Here is a 15634-nt window from a genome sequence, read left to right on the forward strand (position 1 = left end):
TACAGAATGGAACCGCGCGACAGCTATGGTCGCAGGTTCGAATCCTGCCTCGGGTTAGTTAGGTTTAAGTAGTTCTAAGTTCTATGGGACTGATGACCTTAGAAGTTAAGAACCACAGAGCTCAGAGCCATTTGAACCATTTTGAACCAAAATTATTTATGTGTGAAGTTACACAGTAAGTTATGTCTCAACTCTTCAATGGGACATTGAAAGTATAAGATCCATTTTAGATTACCAGCAACAATATAAGTGAAATTAAATGCTGCAGATGTGTGGTAAGGTTTAAGAAGAACAGCTCACGTGTAGTAAAACGATTTTATTCGTTCACGTCATGATCTTTTTTTTTGTACAGAGGAGAGCAATCAGCAGCAACACATCCAGTTCTGTGTTCTTAGGCGACAGGTGCAACTGGGATGGCGTCTCCGGTGGCGACGTAGCCGAACTCGTCAGCCTTGTACCTGATGTCGACAGGCTTGCCTTCGGGGCTGGTGTACTGGTATCCTCCGCTCTTGATCAGCACGTGGTCCTTGCCGTCAAGAGTGGGCTTCAGTTCGCCGTGCTCCACCACCGTGATGCCGTTGCCTGTCTGATACCTGCGAGAAGAAGAAGGCGGTTGTCTGAGTTGCCAGTGTCTCTACTACTAGCACCATCATCTCAGTGTCCACAAAGGAGATCCTCTGCAATAGCAGTGACTTGATGAAAATATCTATTCAGTACTATAACCTTTTAAGACCAATGTACCACATGTAACGACAGCAAAAACTACTGGGGTCCGGAATAGGACGCTATACTGTTTTTTTTTCTTTCTTCTCCACATCTATACCTACACCCACTCTGCATGTCTTCGAATGGTTCTTGGTGGATGGTATTTTGTGGACCACTGTTTCTTACCACCTTTTCCTGTTCCAATCACGAATGGAGTTCGAGAAGAACGACTGATAGTGTGCCTCTGTGTGAACTCAAATCTAATGTTTGCTTCACGGCCTTTTCGCGAGACATACGCGAGAGGAAACAATATAATGGTTGACTCTTCTAGGAAAGTATACTATGAAATTCAAACAGTAAACCTCTCTTTTAGCTTGGGCGTCTGGAACTGGATGAGAATTTCCGTTACACATTTGCGATTACTACATGAATCTGTCGCGAAATGTGCTACCCTTCTTTGAAGAAATGAGCTACCTTTCTTTGGATCTTCCCTATTTGTCACACCGTAAATAGTCCCAGAGTGACAATCAGTAATAATGCACCGACAGAAAGAAGTTTTGTAAGCCGTCTCCTTCGCAGGTGGACTATACTTGTTCGAGATTCTTCCACTGAATCTGCTTTTTCTATGATTACCAATTTATGTGGTCGCTACATGTTAAACCACTCGCCAGGCAGACTTTTAATGGATACGACTGGCTCCACTGATTGTTCGACAATCCTACAATCATACACTGGATGTTTTCACCAGTCCCTGCACCATACGTTGATCCTCTGCGGACCTTCTTGCATTTAGCTGCGGCTTTTAGCGTTAAGGTTCTCTTTATACAGCAGCACACTCAGCGAAAAGCCTCATGATGCTTCCGACAGCACTCACTATGTCAATCGTATACATATTGTGAACAGTAATCGTCTTATTCTTCTTTGATTAACATCCATACGACGTCAAATGATGAAGAAAGGCAAACGTATAATAGTCATTTACCTTGTTAATCGCAGCAATATGTTAATGTATCACTCTTTCGTTACTGTCCGTCAAGAAAATTGAGCTTTGTCCTGCACTGTAGGTTTGTATTAGATTTCCGGATAGTCAACTCTCAACACAAGTTGTTATCGTTACTCTCTTGAACGGCTATTTCTCTTGTGGTTGAAATGTTGCCGCGCGGGATTAGCCGAGTGGTCTTAGGCGCTGCGGTCGTGGACTGCGCGGCTGGTCCCAGCGGAGGTTCGAGTCCTCCCTCGGGCATTGATGTGTGTGTTTGTCCTTAGGATAATTTAGGTTAAATAGCGTGTAAGCTTAGGGACTGATGACCTTAGCAATTAAGTCCCATAAGATTTCACACACATTTGAACACTTTTTTTTAATGATATTCTAGGTAAACAAACCTTTGCTCTCGACCATTTCCTGGAAAATGTGGATATGACACTACACGAAATTTCTCTTTGCTCGCAAAGTAGTGAAAAGCATGAATAAAACGCCAGGATGTATGGGTGCGCAGGTATTCATCAACCTGCCATTGCACCTTAATTATCTTGTACGTAATGCGGTAGAATTTAAAACTGAGTAAATGAACTTACGCAACTACGTCTACTTCACAGAGGAGAAGCTGTACGCAAAATCTTAAAGTTAACTCTTAAGGCTATTTTATAATTAACATTAGCAGTGTATTACAATAAAATTTGAAAATATTAAGTCATTTCATTGTATTGTAGTGAAGTACAATGTACATTTTGATCTCTTCCCACGTCGTAGATTCCCCTCTCCATAAGCTCCATGCAATCAGATAATGTAATGTAACGCAACAATAATCGCAATTGACGTTTTGTTTGTCTGTTGTTTTGTCTTCTTCTTAATTTGTCATTTCAGTCTCTTGTTGCGACTTCGAGGGGGTGAATTCGGTGACATATAAATTCGAGATACGACAGTTGCTGAGACAAGAGTCCGTACTGGGAACGTGTCGGTGTCTGTACTCTTTTCGCATGCTCAGTCATGGTTTATTGAACAGGATGGCAACTGGCACGTCTTTCCATTCCTAACCAGCTAATTCACTATTTTCTTTACAATAACCTCGTTGCTTAAGGGGCCTTGATCATCCAAATGAAAATTATCGAGGGCAATGTACACTCCAACTTTAATTTGCATGTATTAACTTTCTAGCTTTTTCTACGTTAACCTTTCAGCTTTAATGTTTACGCCCTCAATTTTGTGTGTGATTCCGTTGTCAAGGTAACATTTGCTCGGTATTAAATTTTTATATACACGCGAAGGAAGTGAGAAAGCTATCTTCTCTTTAAGCACCATCATCGAACTGAATAAAAATTCTCAGTCGCGTGGTCACTTGTAACAAGACGTAGAAGTTTCTCTTATCTGATTTGCACTACAGCAGATAATTCTTGTTATATCTTTTTACGAATAACTTCCGTCGCTTTTGTCTCTAAGAAATTATAGCAGCTGCGTACTGAAGAGCACCGCTTATGCCATAACTGTAGTCAAAAGAAAGAGTTTTGCCATCATAGAGCGATAAGTTTATATCTGACGAAATTTAAGTCTCAGACAATTCGCTATATTGATGTGAAATTCACGCACCTTATTGTTACTTGAGTTACAGTGTGCAATCCCCTATAAAATATCGTAGTGCCAGCCCACTGAAAGGCATTAAGAGACTATATCCACGACGAAGTGATTTGATCAGTATACAACGAGACGGGATGCAAGAGAATGATGTCCAAATGAGAATCAACGTTCCTATGGAAACCAAACACCTCTACGTCAACACTACCGAGAACTACAGCCGAACAAACCATTAGACTTCGGATGACACCACGTCCACCCACTGTTTCTACAGCAATATATCGCATTTAGGAATATCTCAACGTGTGTTACGCACCATTTCGCCTTTGTCCATGGGAAATGAGAGCTTCAGTTCCTCGGCATGTACTTACGCTACAAATTAGTTACTATTTTGTTGGACAATTTACTTTTGTGGCACAGTATCATTTTAAACTTCACGATTGAACTATATGTAGGAATGGTCGTTTGACTGTTAGTGTACCTCACATTTGTGGAGATTAGTGTAGCACAACTTCTGTACATTTACAATCTCCTACTACTGAATGTACGCAATAGGAATGTGACTGAGTACTCTGTAAGTTCCTTGTCCTTGTTCTCGTGTACGTCAAAAGTACCTCTGCTGCGTAAATGGATACATACAACGGCTGTCTTAGATTTTGTTTTCTCGAGGAGGGTGTTAAGGAAGGGCCACTGGAAATATATCATTAGCATTACTGAAACATTTACATAGGAACAGTGATCCATAATGTAAGAAGAAACAGAGTTTTGTCCACCTACAATCTGTCTTGGAGACGACAGCTTTTGTACATTTGTGTCGGATGTAAAAAGACAAAATGTTTCCATGTGAAGACTCTATCTATAAATATCTTATGAAAAAGTTGGGCGACTATCTGCTTTATTAATTTTCTTGGGTCTTTGCTCCTGATATGCATTACGGAGGGGAAGTTCCATCGTCAGTGCTTTCAGGAGTCACTTGCAACATGTCTTCGAAACTCTGACGATGGAGTCTTTGGTTCGAAATAAGTTTTGGAAATAAAAACCTAAAAAGACGAAATACCGAAATCGACGGAATTCATAAAAAATATCCTTTCACTGTCCCAGTGTCCAACATGAAACCATTATGGACTCGTTAACAAAATTAGAGCTTCTGTATATACACTCCTGGAAATGGAAAAAAGAACACATTGACACCGGTGTGTCAGACCCACCATACTTGCTCCGGACACTGCGAGAGGGCTGTACAAGCAATGATCACACGCACGGCACAGCGGACACACCAGGAACCGCGGTGTTGGCCGTCGAATGGCGCTAGCTGCGCAGCATTTGTGCACCGCCGCCGTCAGTGTCAGCCAGTTTGCCGTGGCATACGGAGCTCCATCGCAGTCTTTAACACTGGTAGCATGCCGCGACAGCGTGGACGTGAACCGTATGTGCAGTTGACGGACTTTGAGCGAGGGCGTATAGTGGGCATGCGGGAGGCCGGGTGGACGTACCGCCGAATTGCTCAACACGTGGGGCGTGAGGTCTCCACAGTACATCGATGTTGTCGCCAGTGGTCGGTGGAAGGTGCACGTGCCCGTCGACCTGGGACCGGACCGCAGCGACGCACGGATGCACGCCAAGACCGTAGGATCCTACGCAGTGCCGTAGGGGACCGCACCGCCACTTCCCAGCAAATTAGGGACACTGTTGCTCCTGGGGTATCGGCGAGGACCATTCGCAACCGTCTCCATGAAGCCGGGCTACGGTCCCGCACACCGTTAGGCCGTCTTCCGCGCACACCCCAACATCGTGCAGCCCGCCTCCAGTGGTGTCGCGACAGGCGTGAATGGAGGGACGAATGGAGACGTGTCGTCTTCAGCGATGAGAGTCGCTTCTGCCTTGGTGCCAATGATGGTCGTATGCGTGTTTGGCGCCGTGCAGGTGAGCGCCACAATCAGGACTGCATACGACCGAGGCACACAGGGCCAACACCCGGCATCATGGTGTGGGGAGCGATCTCCTACACTGGCCGTACACCACTGGTGATCGTCGAGGGGACACTGAATAGTGCACGGTACATCCAAACCGTCATCGAACCCATCGTTCTACCATTCCTAGACCGGCAAGGGAACTTGCTGTTCCAAGAGGACAATGCACGTCCGCATGTATCCCGAGCCACCCAACGTGCTCTAGAAGGTGTAAGTCAACTACCCTGGCCAGCAAGATCTCCGTATCTGTCCCCCATTGAGCATGTTTGGGACTGGATGAAGCGTCCTCTCACGCGGTCTGCACGTCCAGCACGAACGCTGGTCCAACTGAGGCGCCAGGTGGAAATGGCATGGCAAGCCGTTCCACAGGATTACATCCAGCATCTCTACGATCGTCTCCATGGGAGAATAGCAGCCTGCATTGCTGCGAAAGGTGGATATACACTGTACTAGTGCCGACATTGTGCATGCTCTGTTGCCTGTGTCTATGTGCCTGTGGTTCTGTCAGTGTGATCATGTGATGTATCTGACCCCAGGAATGTGTCAATAAAGTTTCCCCTTCCTGGGACAATGAATTCACGGTGTTCTTATTTCAATTTCCAGGAGTGTATATTAATTTCTGTGATCAGTTTTGAATGACCAGTTGGTAGATAGGCTGTTGAAATAACACCATCGCCGCCTTCAGCTCGTGTGTGTAGAACTACTAATTACATCTGCTAACTTTCGTGAATACATAGCGATTGTCTGAGGATACGCCTTAGGCGCAGGCGGCCTTCACGCTCTGCGTGTGATGCGTGCGGCACTTACGACAGGGAGTACTGCCCAACGGCGTCACGTTCTTCGGTGCGCGAAACTATGGGGATGACGTCACAGGACACCATCACGGCGGCGACCAGCACAAGGAGAGCCTGCAACAGGATGGCCAACATCTGCATGCTTAATCTGTTAGTCGGAGTTTACACACGTAACGCACAGTCTTCTTCCACGTGGAATGTGTATTCATACAAACTGCACTAGCAACTAGGGCGTCCTTTCTCTATATACTACCAGATTATGAGAAAAATAGAGAATTCAGGTTGGGAGTAGCAATTCTAGAACAAAATTCCTACGCTTAAGAGGAGACAGAAATGCAAGTGTGCCAAATTTGTGTTTGCGAATCAATGTTCTGTATGTTTTTTCCAATATTTGTAGTTGACGGAATGTGTATCCAAAGTGAAAAAGGAATAAAAAACAAAGCCCAGAACCGACGTAAATATGAGTGAGAAAGCGCATGAAAAGCATACGTCGGTTGAAAGTCGCGCCAGATCACTTCTGATTTGTCTTCATATGGCCCATTTTTCGTTCTAGACCGCAATTAATATACGAGCTAAATATGCAGGAGATGATCTGAGGGCTATGAAAAAAGGAGAGAGAAATACTGGTAGGCTGAAGCTGTGAGGTGTGACTGAATGCCTCAGTAATTATGAGGATGGCCCATGAAAGACGTGGCACCAGGTCGAGCCACGGAAAAGTCAACAATTTTAAACTATAAAATCACTGAAGCTTTCGCAGCCGCTTCTTGGTGTGTTGCTGTTGACACTCATCTCGGGATCTTCAACTGATTATCGGTTAATGGTTTTTCTGACGTTTCGTCTGCTTGAGAGGCTAGCATTTCTGATGGCGGGTCCACTTTGACAATGCTTGCCACTCGTGCTGGCGAAACGTTAGACCACTAAACGAGCGTCGGTCGAAGATCTTCAGACTGGCTTCAACATGCAACGCGTCAGTTTTAAACAGTCAAGAATATTTTCGGATTAAATTTTGTGCGCTGTCCTACTACACATTATCATAAGGCAAAGACACGTTCATGAAGTTTCCTGTACCAGCGCGAACAGTGGCGAAGTAATATACGATAAAATTAAAGTCGAGGTCATCATCGTGTTAGTAGATCCGAGAGTCGTCTACATTAATTTCCGTGGGAAATATTTACACCTACGTTCTATATTATCACATTAACGGAGTACGTGTTGCATTGTGATATTTTTGTTGAGTCCACTTGTATAATTAGCAGTCAACACTTGAAGCAAGGGTGCCCTTACGGTAGTCTATAGAGGGGACTGGGCTAGAGGTATAGAGTATTTTTTTAAATAGCAAAGACAAAAAAAAGACATATCACGAAGGAATTATCCGAACGGGACGGAAATTGGGATACGTGATGTACATGAGTAGAAAAAAAAAATGATTACAATTCCATAAAATTGGACGAGTTATTCAAGAGAAACAGCTTCACAAATTGAGCAATTCAATGACGCTTTGTTTCGCCTCTGTCCCTTATCAAAACAGTTATTCTGCTTGGCATTTATTGATAGAGCTGTTGGATGTCCTCCTGGAAGATATCATGCCAAATTATGCCCAACAGGCACGATGCATCGTTAATATCCCGAGCTAGTTGAATGTCCCTGCCCATGATGCTCCAAACAATCTCAACTGGCTAGCGATCCGGTGATCTTGTTGGCGAATGTAAGATTTGGGAAGCACAAAGACAAGCAATAGAAACTCTCGCTGTTTACGGGCGGCCATTATCTTGCTGAAACGTAAGTCCAGGATAGCCTGCCGTGAAGGGCAATGAAATGGGGCGTAGAACCGTACCGCTGTGCTGCAAGGGTGCCGCGAATGACAACCAAAAGGGTACTGCATATGAAAAGAAATGGCACCCTCACTCCCAGCTGTCGAGTCATAAGGCGGGTGACAGTGCGGCTAGTATCCTGCCACTGTACGGGGCGTCTCTAGACACGTTTTCGGCCTGGAATGTCATTGACTGTAGTAGAATTGTTTTCAGTGATGATCCCGCTTCTGACTGATCACCGATGATCAGCGAAGACGAATCTGGGGATGCCCCAGACAGCGGTGGGATACCAGCCTCTCTGTATCGCGCCATACAACCAGACAACCACCAGCGATTGTCTTGGGTGTCATTTCATATCTGGACCGATTTGGTTGTCATCTGCGGCATCATTACGGTAAAGTTTTGTTGCTCTTCATAACAAGCCATCCTGGGCACACAGCGAGAGATGCTCCTGCTTGTTTACCTGCTTGCAAAACCCTACCCTGGCGAGCAAGGTCGCCGGATCTCTCCCCATTTGAGAACGCTTGGAGAATTATGGGCAGGGCCCTCCAACCAGCTCGGGATTTTGACAATCTGACGAGCCAATTGGACAGAATTTGGCACGATATACCTCAGGTGAACAGCCAACAACTCGATCAATCAATACTAAGCCGAGTAACAGCTTGGATAATGGTCAGAGGTAGACCAAAGCATTATTGACTTGCTCAGTTTGTGAAGCTCTTCCCCATGAATAAATCATCTAATTTTTTTGACACTGTAATCATTTATTTATCTGTACATTTACATCACATCTACCGATTTCCGTCCCATTCGAATAATTCTTTCGTGCCGGCTGCCGTGGCCGAGCGGTTCTAGGTGCTTCAGTCCGGAACCGCGCGACTGCTACGGTCGCAGGTTCGAATCCTGCCTCGGGCATGGATGTGTGTGATGTCCTTAGGTTAGTTAGGTTTAAGTAGTTCCAAGTCCTAGGGGACTGATGACCTCAGATGTTAAGCCCCATAGTGCTCAGAGCCATTTGAACCATTTGAATTCTTTCGTGGTGCGTCGGTATTTCTTTTTTTTTCTTAGAGTCAATTTTGAAAGACGAATGGCAACTTGTAAAAGACCCAGTTAAGAACCTGCCTAATACCGATTTTCAAATCATTTTCTTGAAAGAAAAACACCTGGCTACATTACCTTTTTTCCCTTGCCTGAGGGCCAGGGTGGAAGTCCCCCTTCCTCCTGGCATGGGCACCCTTTGCTTGAAGTAAATAGTGAGTCTTATAGGTCAGGATTTGCAACAAATTGTAGTGTATAATGGCTCCTGAAAAATTACTAGTCAAACGTGTTGAAACAGTGTCTGCAGACACATGGCTGTCGCGAAATCAGGCAGCAGAATGAGTAGATTGCTATAAACTTCTGGCACTGAAAATAAACTTAGAATCTATAGGGATAGAGTCAGGATGCTAGTTTTAAATTGAAATAGACGTTAAATTTTATTTTTAAATAAGAGTTACATTATGGAAGTTGTGCTACTACCACAGGTCTGTGACGACTAAAGAAAAATCATGCTGCCTGGGAGTAAGAGGAAACGACAGCGTTTACCAGGCGCTGCCAGTTTTAACTATTGTCCGAGACTGGCCTTGTCATATGGTACACATTCTAAATACCTTCTATGCAGGTATACTAATGCAACTACCTACAGTAATGAAACTGCAAATATGTAGACAGTTTTACCATTTACACAGCGAACAAATTTAAAATTTCGAAATAAATGCATTACCGATATTCACAGCAGAGAACACAAGAACATCTATAAAGGCATTACCGAAGATAAAATAACAGAAAGGAGAGACACGTTGTCAAATCGAAAAGAAACAAGACAGGGCCTCCATACTCACCACTGCAGCCTTCATGTCTTTTCTGTGGCGGTTCTTCAGCGAGCTGAGGGTCGACTGTGTCCTTCACGGCAGCTGGAGCCCTTATATAGGGCTAGTCGCTTGCTGTTTACCGGCTTCCCCTGGGAATCCACCATTGTTTTGACGTCTGCTGGCTAACCTCGGTCAGCTGCCGTGTACGTAACACTTATTCCAGCTTCTGTGACAGACCGGACGCGGTCAGAGAACGATCGAAAGCGGAAACTCTGTCTAAATCAATTGCTAGTCCAGTGAAGTGTCTGACTGAAGCATAAAACATTTCTCAGGAGCAACATAGAAGTACCAATTTTTTACAGGCCCTTGCTGTTATCCTTGACTCTACTAGTGGTTGGATATTTAATGTGCTCCTGCTGTATCCTACGATGATGGCTTTTATGAATGCATGGAACAAACTTTCCATTTACTTCATAACAAAATCAAGGTAAGTTACGACCCTCTTAGATTAAGCTGTTAATTCATTAGCAGAATCTGATGTTAAAAGGAATATGCCATCTAGTGTCTATCACATCTAACTTCGAAAGGACCTTTATAGTTACCAAGGAGAGATTATATGGAATATGATTTTTTTCCTCAAGTTTCATTTGCCCTTTGCTACACGTTATTCCATGAATCAAATTCCATTCGACCAATATTATTTTTCAGATATTTTGTTTTGTTGAACGGCACACCAGTGATGTAAATTGTTGATCGAAAGGTATTTACAGACTTGAAAGAGAACGTTTCAGAAGTATTGTTACACAAATTGTTTTTTCCATAATTCCTGTTTCTGTGTAGAATACAAAATATCAGTTACCGGGCTTTAATTTTAATTTCTGCGGCAACAGACCATAGAAGGAAATTCCAATAATACAGCTTTCATCTTGATGTCCACGGCCAGCTTGAACTACACCATAACTGGTATCTAATGAGACGGCAACATTTCCGATGAAATCATTGTACATCAACTGATAGAAGAATCGGTCGAATTTGCCTTGCACATGTCCGACAGAGGGCTTTTTGCAATGGTACTGCCATTGCTAGGATGAATTCCAAGATTTACGAGCATGTACGTTGTCCGTTGTAACCAAGACGTTTCCTTCATATCGTGAACTGACATCTCGCTACTTGCGACATAGTCAAAGAATTTCAGCATTTAAATAAATATTTTAATACTAACGCTTTTCATCATTTTATTTGACCATTAAAGTCTCCTAAAACCATTTCTGCTTTCATTTTAGCGGAAAATTCACTACAACATGTAAGAAGTAAGAAATTGAATTTTCTGTTGAGGCAAAGAAATAAATGTAAGACACTCCAATAAAATAAGAAATAAAAGCCTGGGTAATCCTGAAACTGAATAGTCTTCCCTATTTGGAACTACTGCAAATATATGGTTTTTCTGAATGCACTGATTATGTCTTCTTTGGCACGTACTAAGTTTAGGAGAGAAAATCTGGTTTACGCATATTGTTTACAATAAAATTACTAAACAATCACACAGAATTAATGAATTTTAGTTGCTATCATCTTTGTTACAGTTGCTTTTGTTGTTGTGGTCTTCAGTCCAGAGACTGCTTTGATTCAACTCTCCATGCTACTCTATCCTGTGCAAGCTTCTTCATCTCCCAGTACCTACTGCAACCTACATCCTTCTGAATCTGTTCAGTGTATTCATCTTTTGATCTCCCTCTGCAATTTTTACCCTCCACGCTGCCCTCCAATACTAAATTGGTGATTCTTTGATGCCTCAGAATATGCCCTACCAACCGATCCCTTCTTCTCGTCAGGTTATGCCACAAACTCCTCTTCTCCCCAATTCTGTTCAATACCTCCTCATTAGTTATGTGATCTACCCATCTAATCTTCAGCATTCTTCTGTAGCACCACATTTCTAAAGTTTCTATCCTCTTCTTGTCTAAACTATTTATCGTCCTCGTTTCACTTCCATACATGGCTGCACTCCATACAAATACTTTCAGAAACGACTTCCTGACTCATAAATCTACACCCGATGTTAAAAAATTTCTATTCTTCAGAAACGTTTTCCTTGCCATTGCCAGTCTACATTTTATATCCTCTCTACTTCGATCATCATCAGTTATTTTGCTCCCCAAATAGCAAAACTCATTTACTACTTTAAGCGTCTCATTTCCTAATCTAATTCCCGCAGCATCACCCGATTTAATTCGACTACATTCCATTATCCTTGTTTTGCTTTTGTTGATGTTCATCTTATATCCTCCTTTCAAGACACTGTCCATTCCGTTCAACTGCTCTTCCAGGTCCTTTGCCGTCTCTGACAAAATTACGATCTCATCGGTGAACCTCAAAGTTTTTATTTATTCTCCATGGATTTTAATTCCCACTTCAAATTTTTCTTTTGTTTCCTTTACTGCTTGCACAGTATACAGATTGAATAACATCGGGGATAGGCTACAACCCTGTCTCACTCCCTTCCCAACCACTGCTTCCTTTTCATGTCCCTCGACTCTTATAACTGCCATCTGCTTTCTGTACAAATTGTAAATAGCCTTTCACTCCCTGTATTTTACCCCTGCTACATTCAGAATTTGAAAGAGATATTCCAGTCAACATTGTCAAAAGCTTTCTCTAAGTCTACAAATGCTAGAAATGTAGGTTTGCCTTTCCTTAATCTATTTTCTACGATTAGTCGTTGGGTCAGTATTGCCTCACGTGTTCCAACATTTCTACGGAATCCAAACTGATCTTCCCCGAGGTCGGCTTCTGCCAGTTTTTCCATTCGTCTTAAAGAATTCGTGTTAGTATTTTGCCGCCGTGCCTTATTAAACTGATAGTTCGGTAATTTTCACATCTGTCAACACCTGCTTTCTCTGGGATTGGAATTATTATATTTTTCTTGAAGTCTGAGGGTATTTCGCCTGTCTCATACATCTTGCTCACTAGATGGTAGAGTTTTGTCAGGACTGGCTCTCCCAAGGCTGTCAGTAGTTCTAATGGAATGTTGTCTACTCCCGGGACTTTGTTTCGACTTAGGTCGTTCAGTGCTCTGTCAAACTCTCCACGCAGTATCATATCTCCTATTTCATCTTCATGTACATTCTCTTTCATTTCTATCATATTGTCCTCAAGAACATCGCCCTTGTATAGACCCTCTATATACTCCTTCCACCTTTCTGCTTTCCCTTCTTTCCTCAGAACTGGGTTTACATCTGTGCTCTTGATATTCATGCAAGTGGTTCTCTTTTCTCCAAAGGTCTCTCTAATTTCCCTGTAGGCAGTATCTATCTTGCTCCTAGTGATATGCGCCTCTACATCCTTACATTTGTCCTCTAGTCATCCCTGCTTAGTCATTTTGCACTTCCTGTCGATCTCATTTTTGAGACGTTTGTATTCCTTTTTGCCTGCTTCATTTACTGCATTTTTATATTTTCTCCTTTCATCAATTAAATTCAATATATCTTCCCTTACCCAAGAATTTCTACCAGCCCTCGTCTTTTTACCTACTTGATCCTCTGCTGCCTTCACTTCTTCATCCCTCAAAGCTACCCATTTTTCTTCTACTGTATTTCTTTCCCCCATTCTTGTCAATCGTTACCTAATGCTCTCCCTGAAGCTCCCTACAACCTCTGGTTCTTTCTGTTTATCCAGGTCCCATCTCCTCAAATTCCCACCTTCTTGCAGTTTCTTCAGTTTTAATCTACATTTCATAACCAATAGATTGTGGTCAGAGTCCACACCTGCCCCTGGAAATGTCTTACAATTTAAAACCTGGTTCCTGGTTGTTACAGTATTGTTCCCGAAAGTATGGAGGAATAGAGGGAAGAAAGTTGTTGTAAGAGAACTGTACACCCACTGTTTAATGACTTGCTCTGTTTCTTCCAAGAAACATTTGAATTATAATAAAAATATATTCGTACAATGTTCCTGTTTACCATTTTTATGCAGACGTAGAACTTGAATATAAGTTGTAAAGTACGAAGCGTGAACTCATATCTCGAAACTTTATAGGAAGACGCTATAGCGCGTCTAAAATACGTGGTCGGTAACCATTACCGTCTCGATCGACTGGTCTTAAACAGTTGCACTTCTTTCCCTGGAAACGCCGACACATCGTGACTGACGTTAGTTCAGCGGTTTCAGGCGACTGCTCAGTACAGCACATGCTGATATCCCCACAGCGCCAGATAGATTGCAGTAAGTGGTTCTATCAATAACGCTCAGGGAACAATCGTTTTGTAACGCAGGAAGCAGGCACATCAAACACTTCTTGTACTTACAGTTCCTCTGGCTCAGCAGCAAACTAGGGACGAGTTAGTATGATGACTGTGAGTGCATCGTTATTACTGCCAATGGGGCCACAAGACAATTGAATTTTTGTAATCTTTTATATTTATGACAAGTGAAGTTGAAAACTCAAATATATCTCTCCCAAAGTAGTTCAATGTAACTCTTACAAATTCTCGAGAAAATCGATTTTGAAGTTTTCCAAACATGTTTAATACCCAAAAATAAGGCAGACTACCTATCTCGCTCACTGTCTGTAGTTACTCTATTAGATTCCAGTTTGAATCAAATTTTTAAACAGAGGGGCATGTTCTGCGAGTATTTCCGTGAAGCGTAGAATACATAAAGAGCACGAGACTGATAATCGCCAGATCAAGTTTCGTTTTGGCCGTTATTATTTTCATTTTTTTCCCGATCACTTCGAATACCTACTTTATTTAAATATAAGATTCATCAAACTTATAGTTCTTATTTTTATGTCAAATGCAGTTCTTTTGATTTGTTATTATATAGAGGACACAAAAATCCAGCCGACCGCGGTGGTCTAGCGGTTCTAGGCGAGCAGTCGGGAACCGCGCGACTGCTACGGTCGCAGGTTCGAATCCTGCCTCGGGCATGGATGTGTGTGATGTCCTTAGGTTAGTTCGGTTTAAGTAATTCTAAGTTCTAGGGGACTGATGACCTCAGATGTTAAGTCCCATAGTGCTCAGAGCCACAAAAATCCAGTGTTCATTACAAAAAATTCTTAATTACCTATCTTTTATAAAAAATTATTAATCGAGATTGTCTAGTTAAAAAATTAAAGATTAAGTTTTCTATCTTTTGTATTTTACGCTTCACGTAAATGCTCATAGTACATGCAACTTTGTTTAAAAGTTTGATCTGCCAAGATTCTAACCCAGACCCCTATGCAGCTGCGCTGCTTGTCGGAAGAATAGTCCCCCAGTTCAGCATGTTCAAGGGTCGGAAAACTTCACAGTCGAGTCTCTCGAGTATTATTGGGAACTGCATGGAACTACATTGGGAGATGCATATTTAAGTTCTGAAATTTAGGTACCATAAATACAAAAAATTACAAAAGTCCGATTGTCAAGTGGTCGCCTTGTTAGACCACAACGTGCGACGCCTGTGACAGTGGGCCAGACCGAGGGCGGCTGGAGAACGCTCTCTTCTTTGAAACGGTGGCATCGTCGGATCATTCTACGTGCCTCATGAATTCCCGTCGTATGCAAAGGTGGCGACGTTTTATCGTTACTATGCAGTTTGCTTTGGCTCAGTTCTCCATACAGAGAACTATATCAGTTTCTTCTTCATTCACACAAGATGGTAATGTGGCCTTTTGCTTTAACTCTCGTCATTTTGTAACAAACGGCCCCTCAACCACGGTGTTTGTTGGTTCAAATGGCTCTGAGCACTATGGGACGTAACTGCTGAGGTCATCAGTCCCCTAGAACTTAGAACTACTGAAACCTAACTAACCTAAGGACATCACACACATCCATGCCCGAGGCAGAATTCGAACCTACTAGATAATAAAAAAGATAAAATTTCAAAGTTTGCGTCCCCCTCCTCTGGTACAATGCTTGTAACTGAATCTGGAATGAATCGTTTACTTTGCAGGAGT

General features: G+C 42.7%; 1 protein-coding gene across 1 annotated transcript; it reads right to left on the reverse strand.

Moving 5' to 3' along the window:
• Nucleotides 1-391: 391 nt before the first annotated feature.
• On the reverse strand, nucleotides 392-9771 carry LOC126456216 (larval cuticle protein 16/17-like). Its single transcript, XM_050091968.1, has 3 exons — nucleotides 9730-9771; nucleotides 6052-6152; nucleotides 392-593 (listed from the first exon to the last, which is right to left on the reverse strand). Exons 1-3 carry the CDS (start codon nucleotides 9742-9744, stop codon nucleotides 392-394), a joined length of 318 nt encoding a protein of 105 aa, XP_049947925.1. The 5' UTR covers nucleotides 9745-9771.
• Nucleotides 9772-15634: the final 5863 nt, after the last annotated feature.

Source organism: Schistocerca serialis, chromosome 2, assembly GCF_023864345.2.
Source record: "Schistocerca serialis cubense isolate TAMUIC-IGC-003099 chromosome 2, iqSchSeri2.2, whole genome shotgun sequence".
Lineage (NCBI taxonomy): Eukaryota > Metazoa > Arthropoda > Insecta > Orthoptera > Acrididae > Schistocerca > Schistocerca serialis.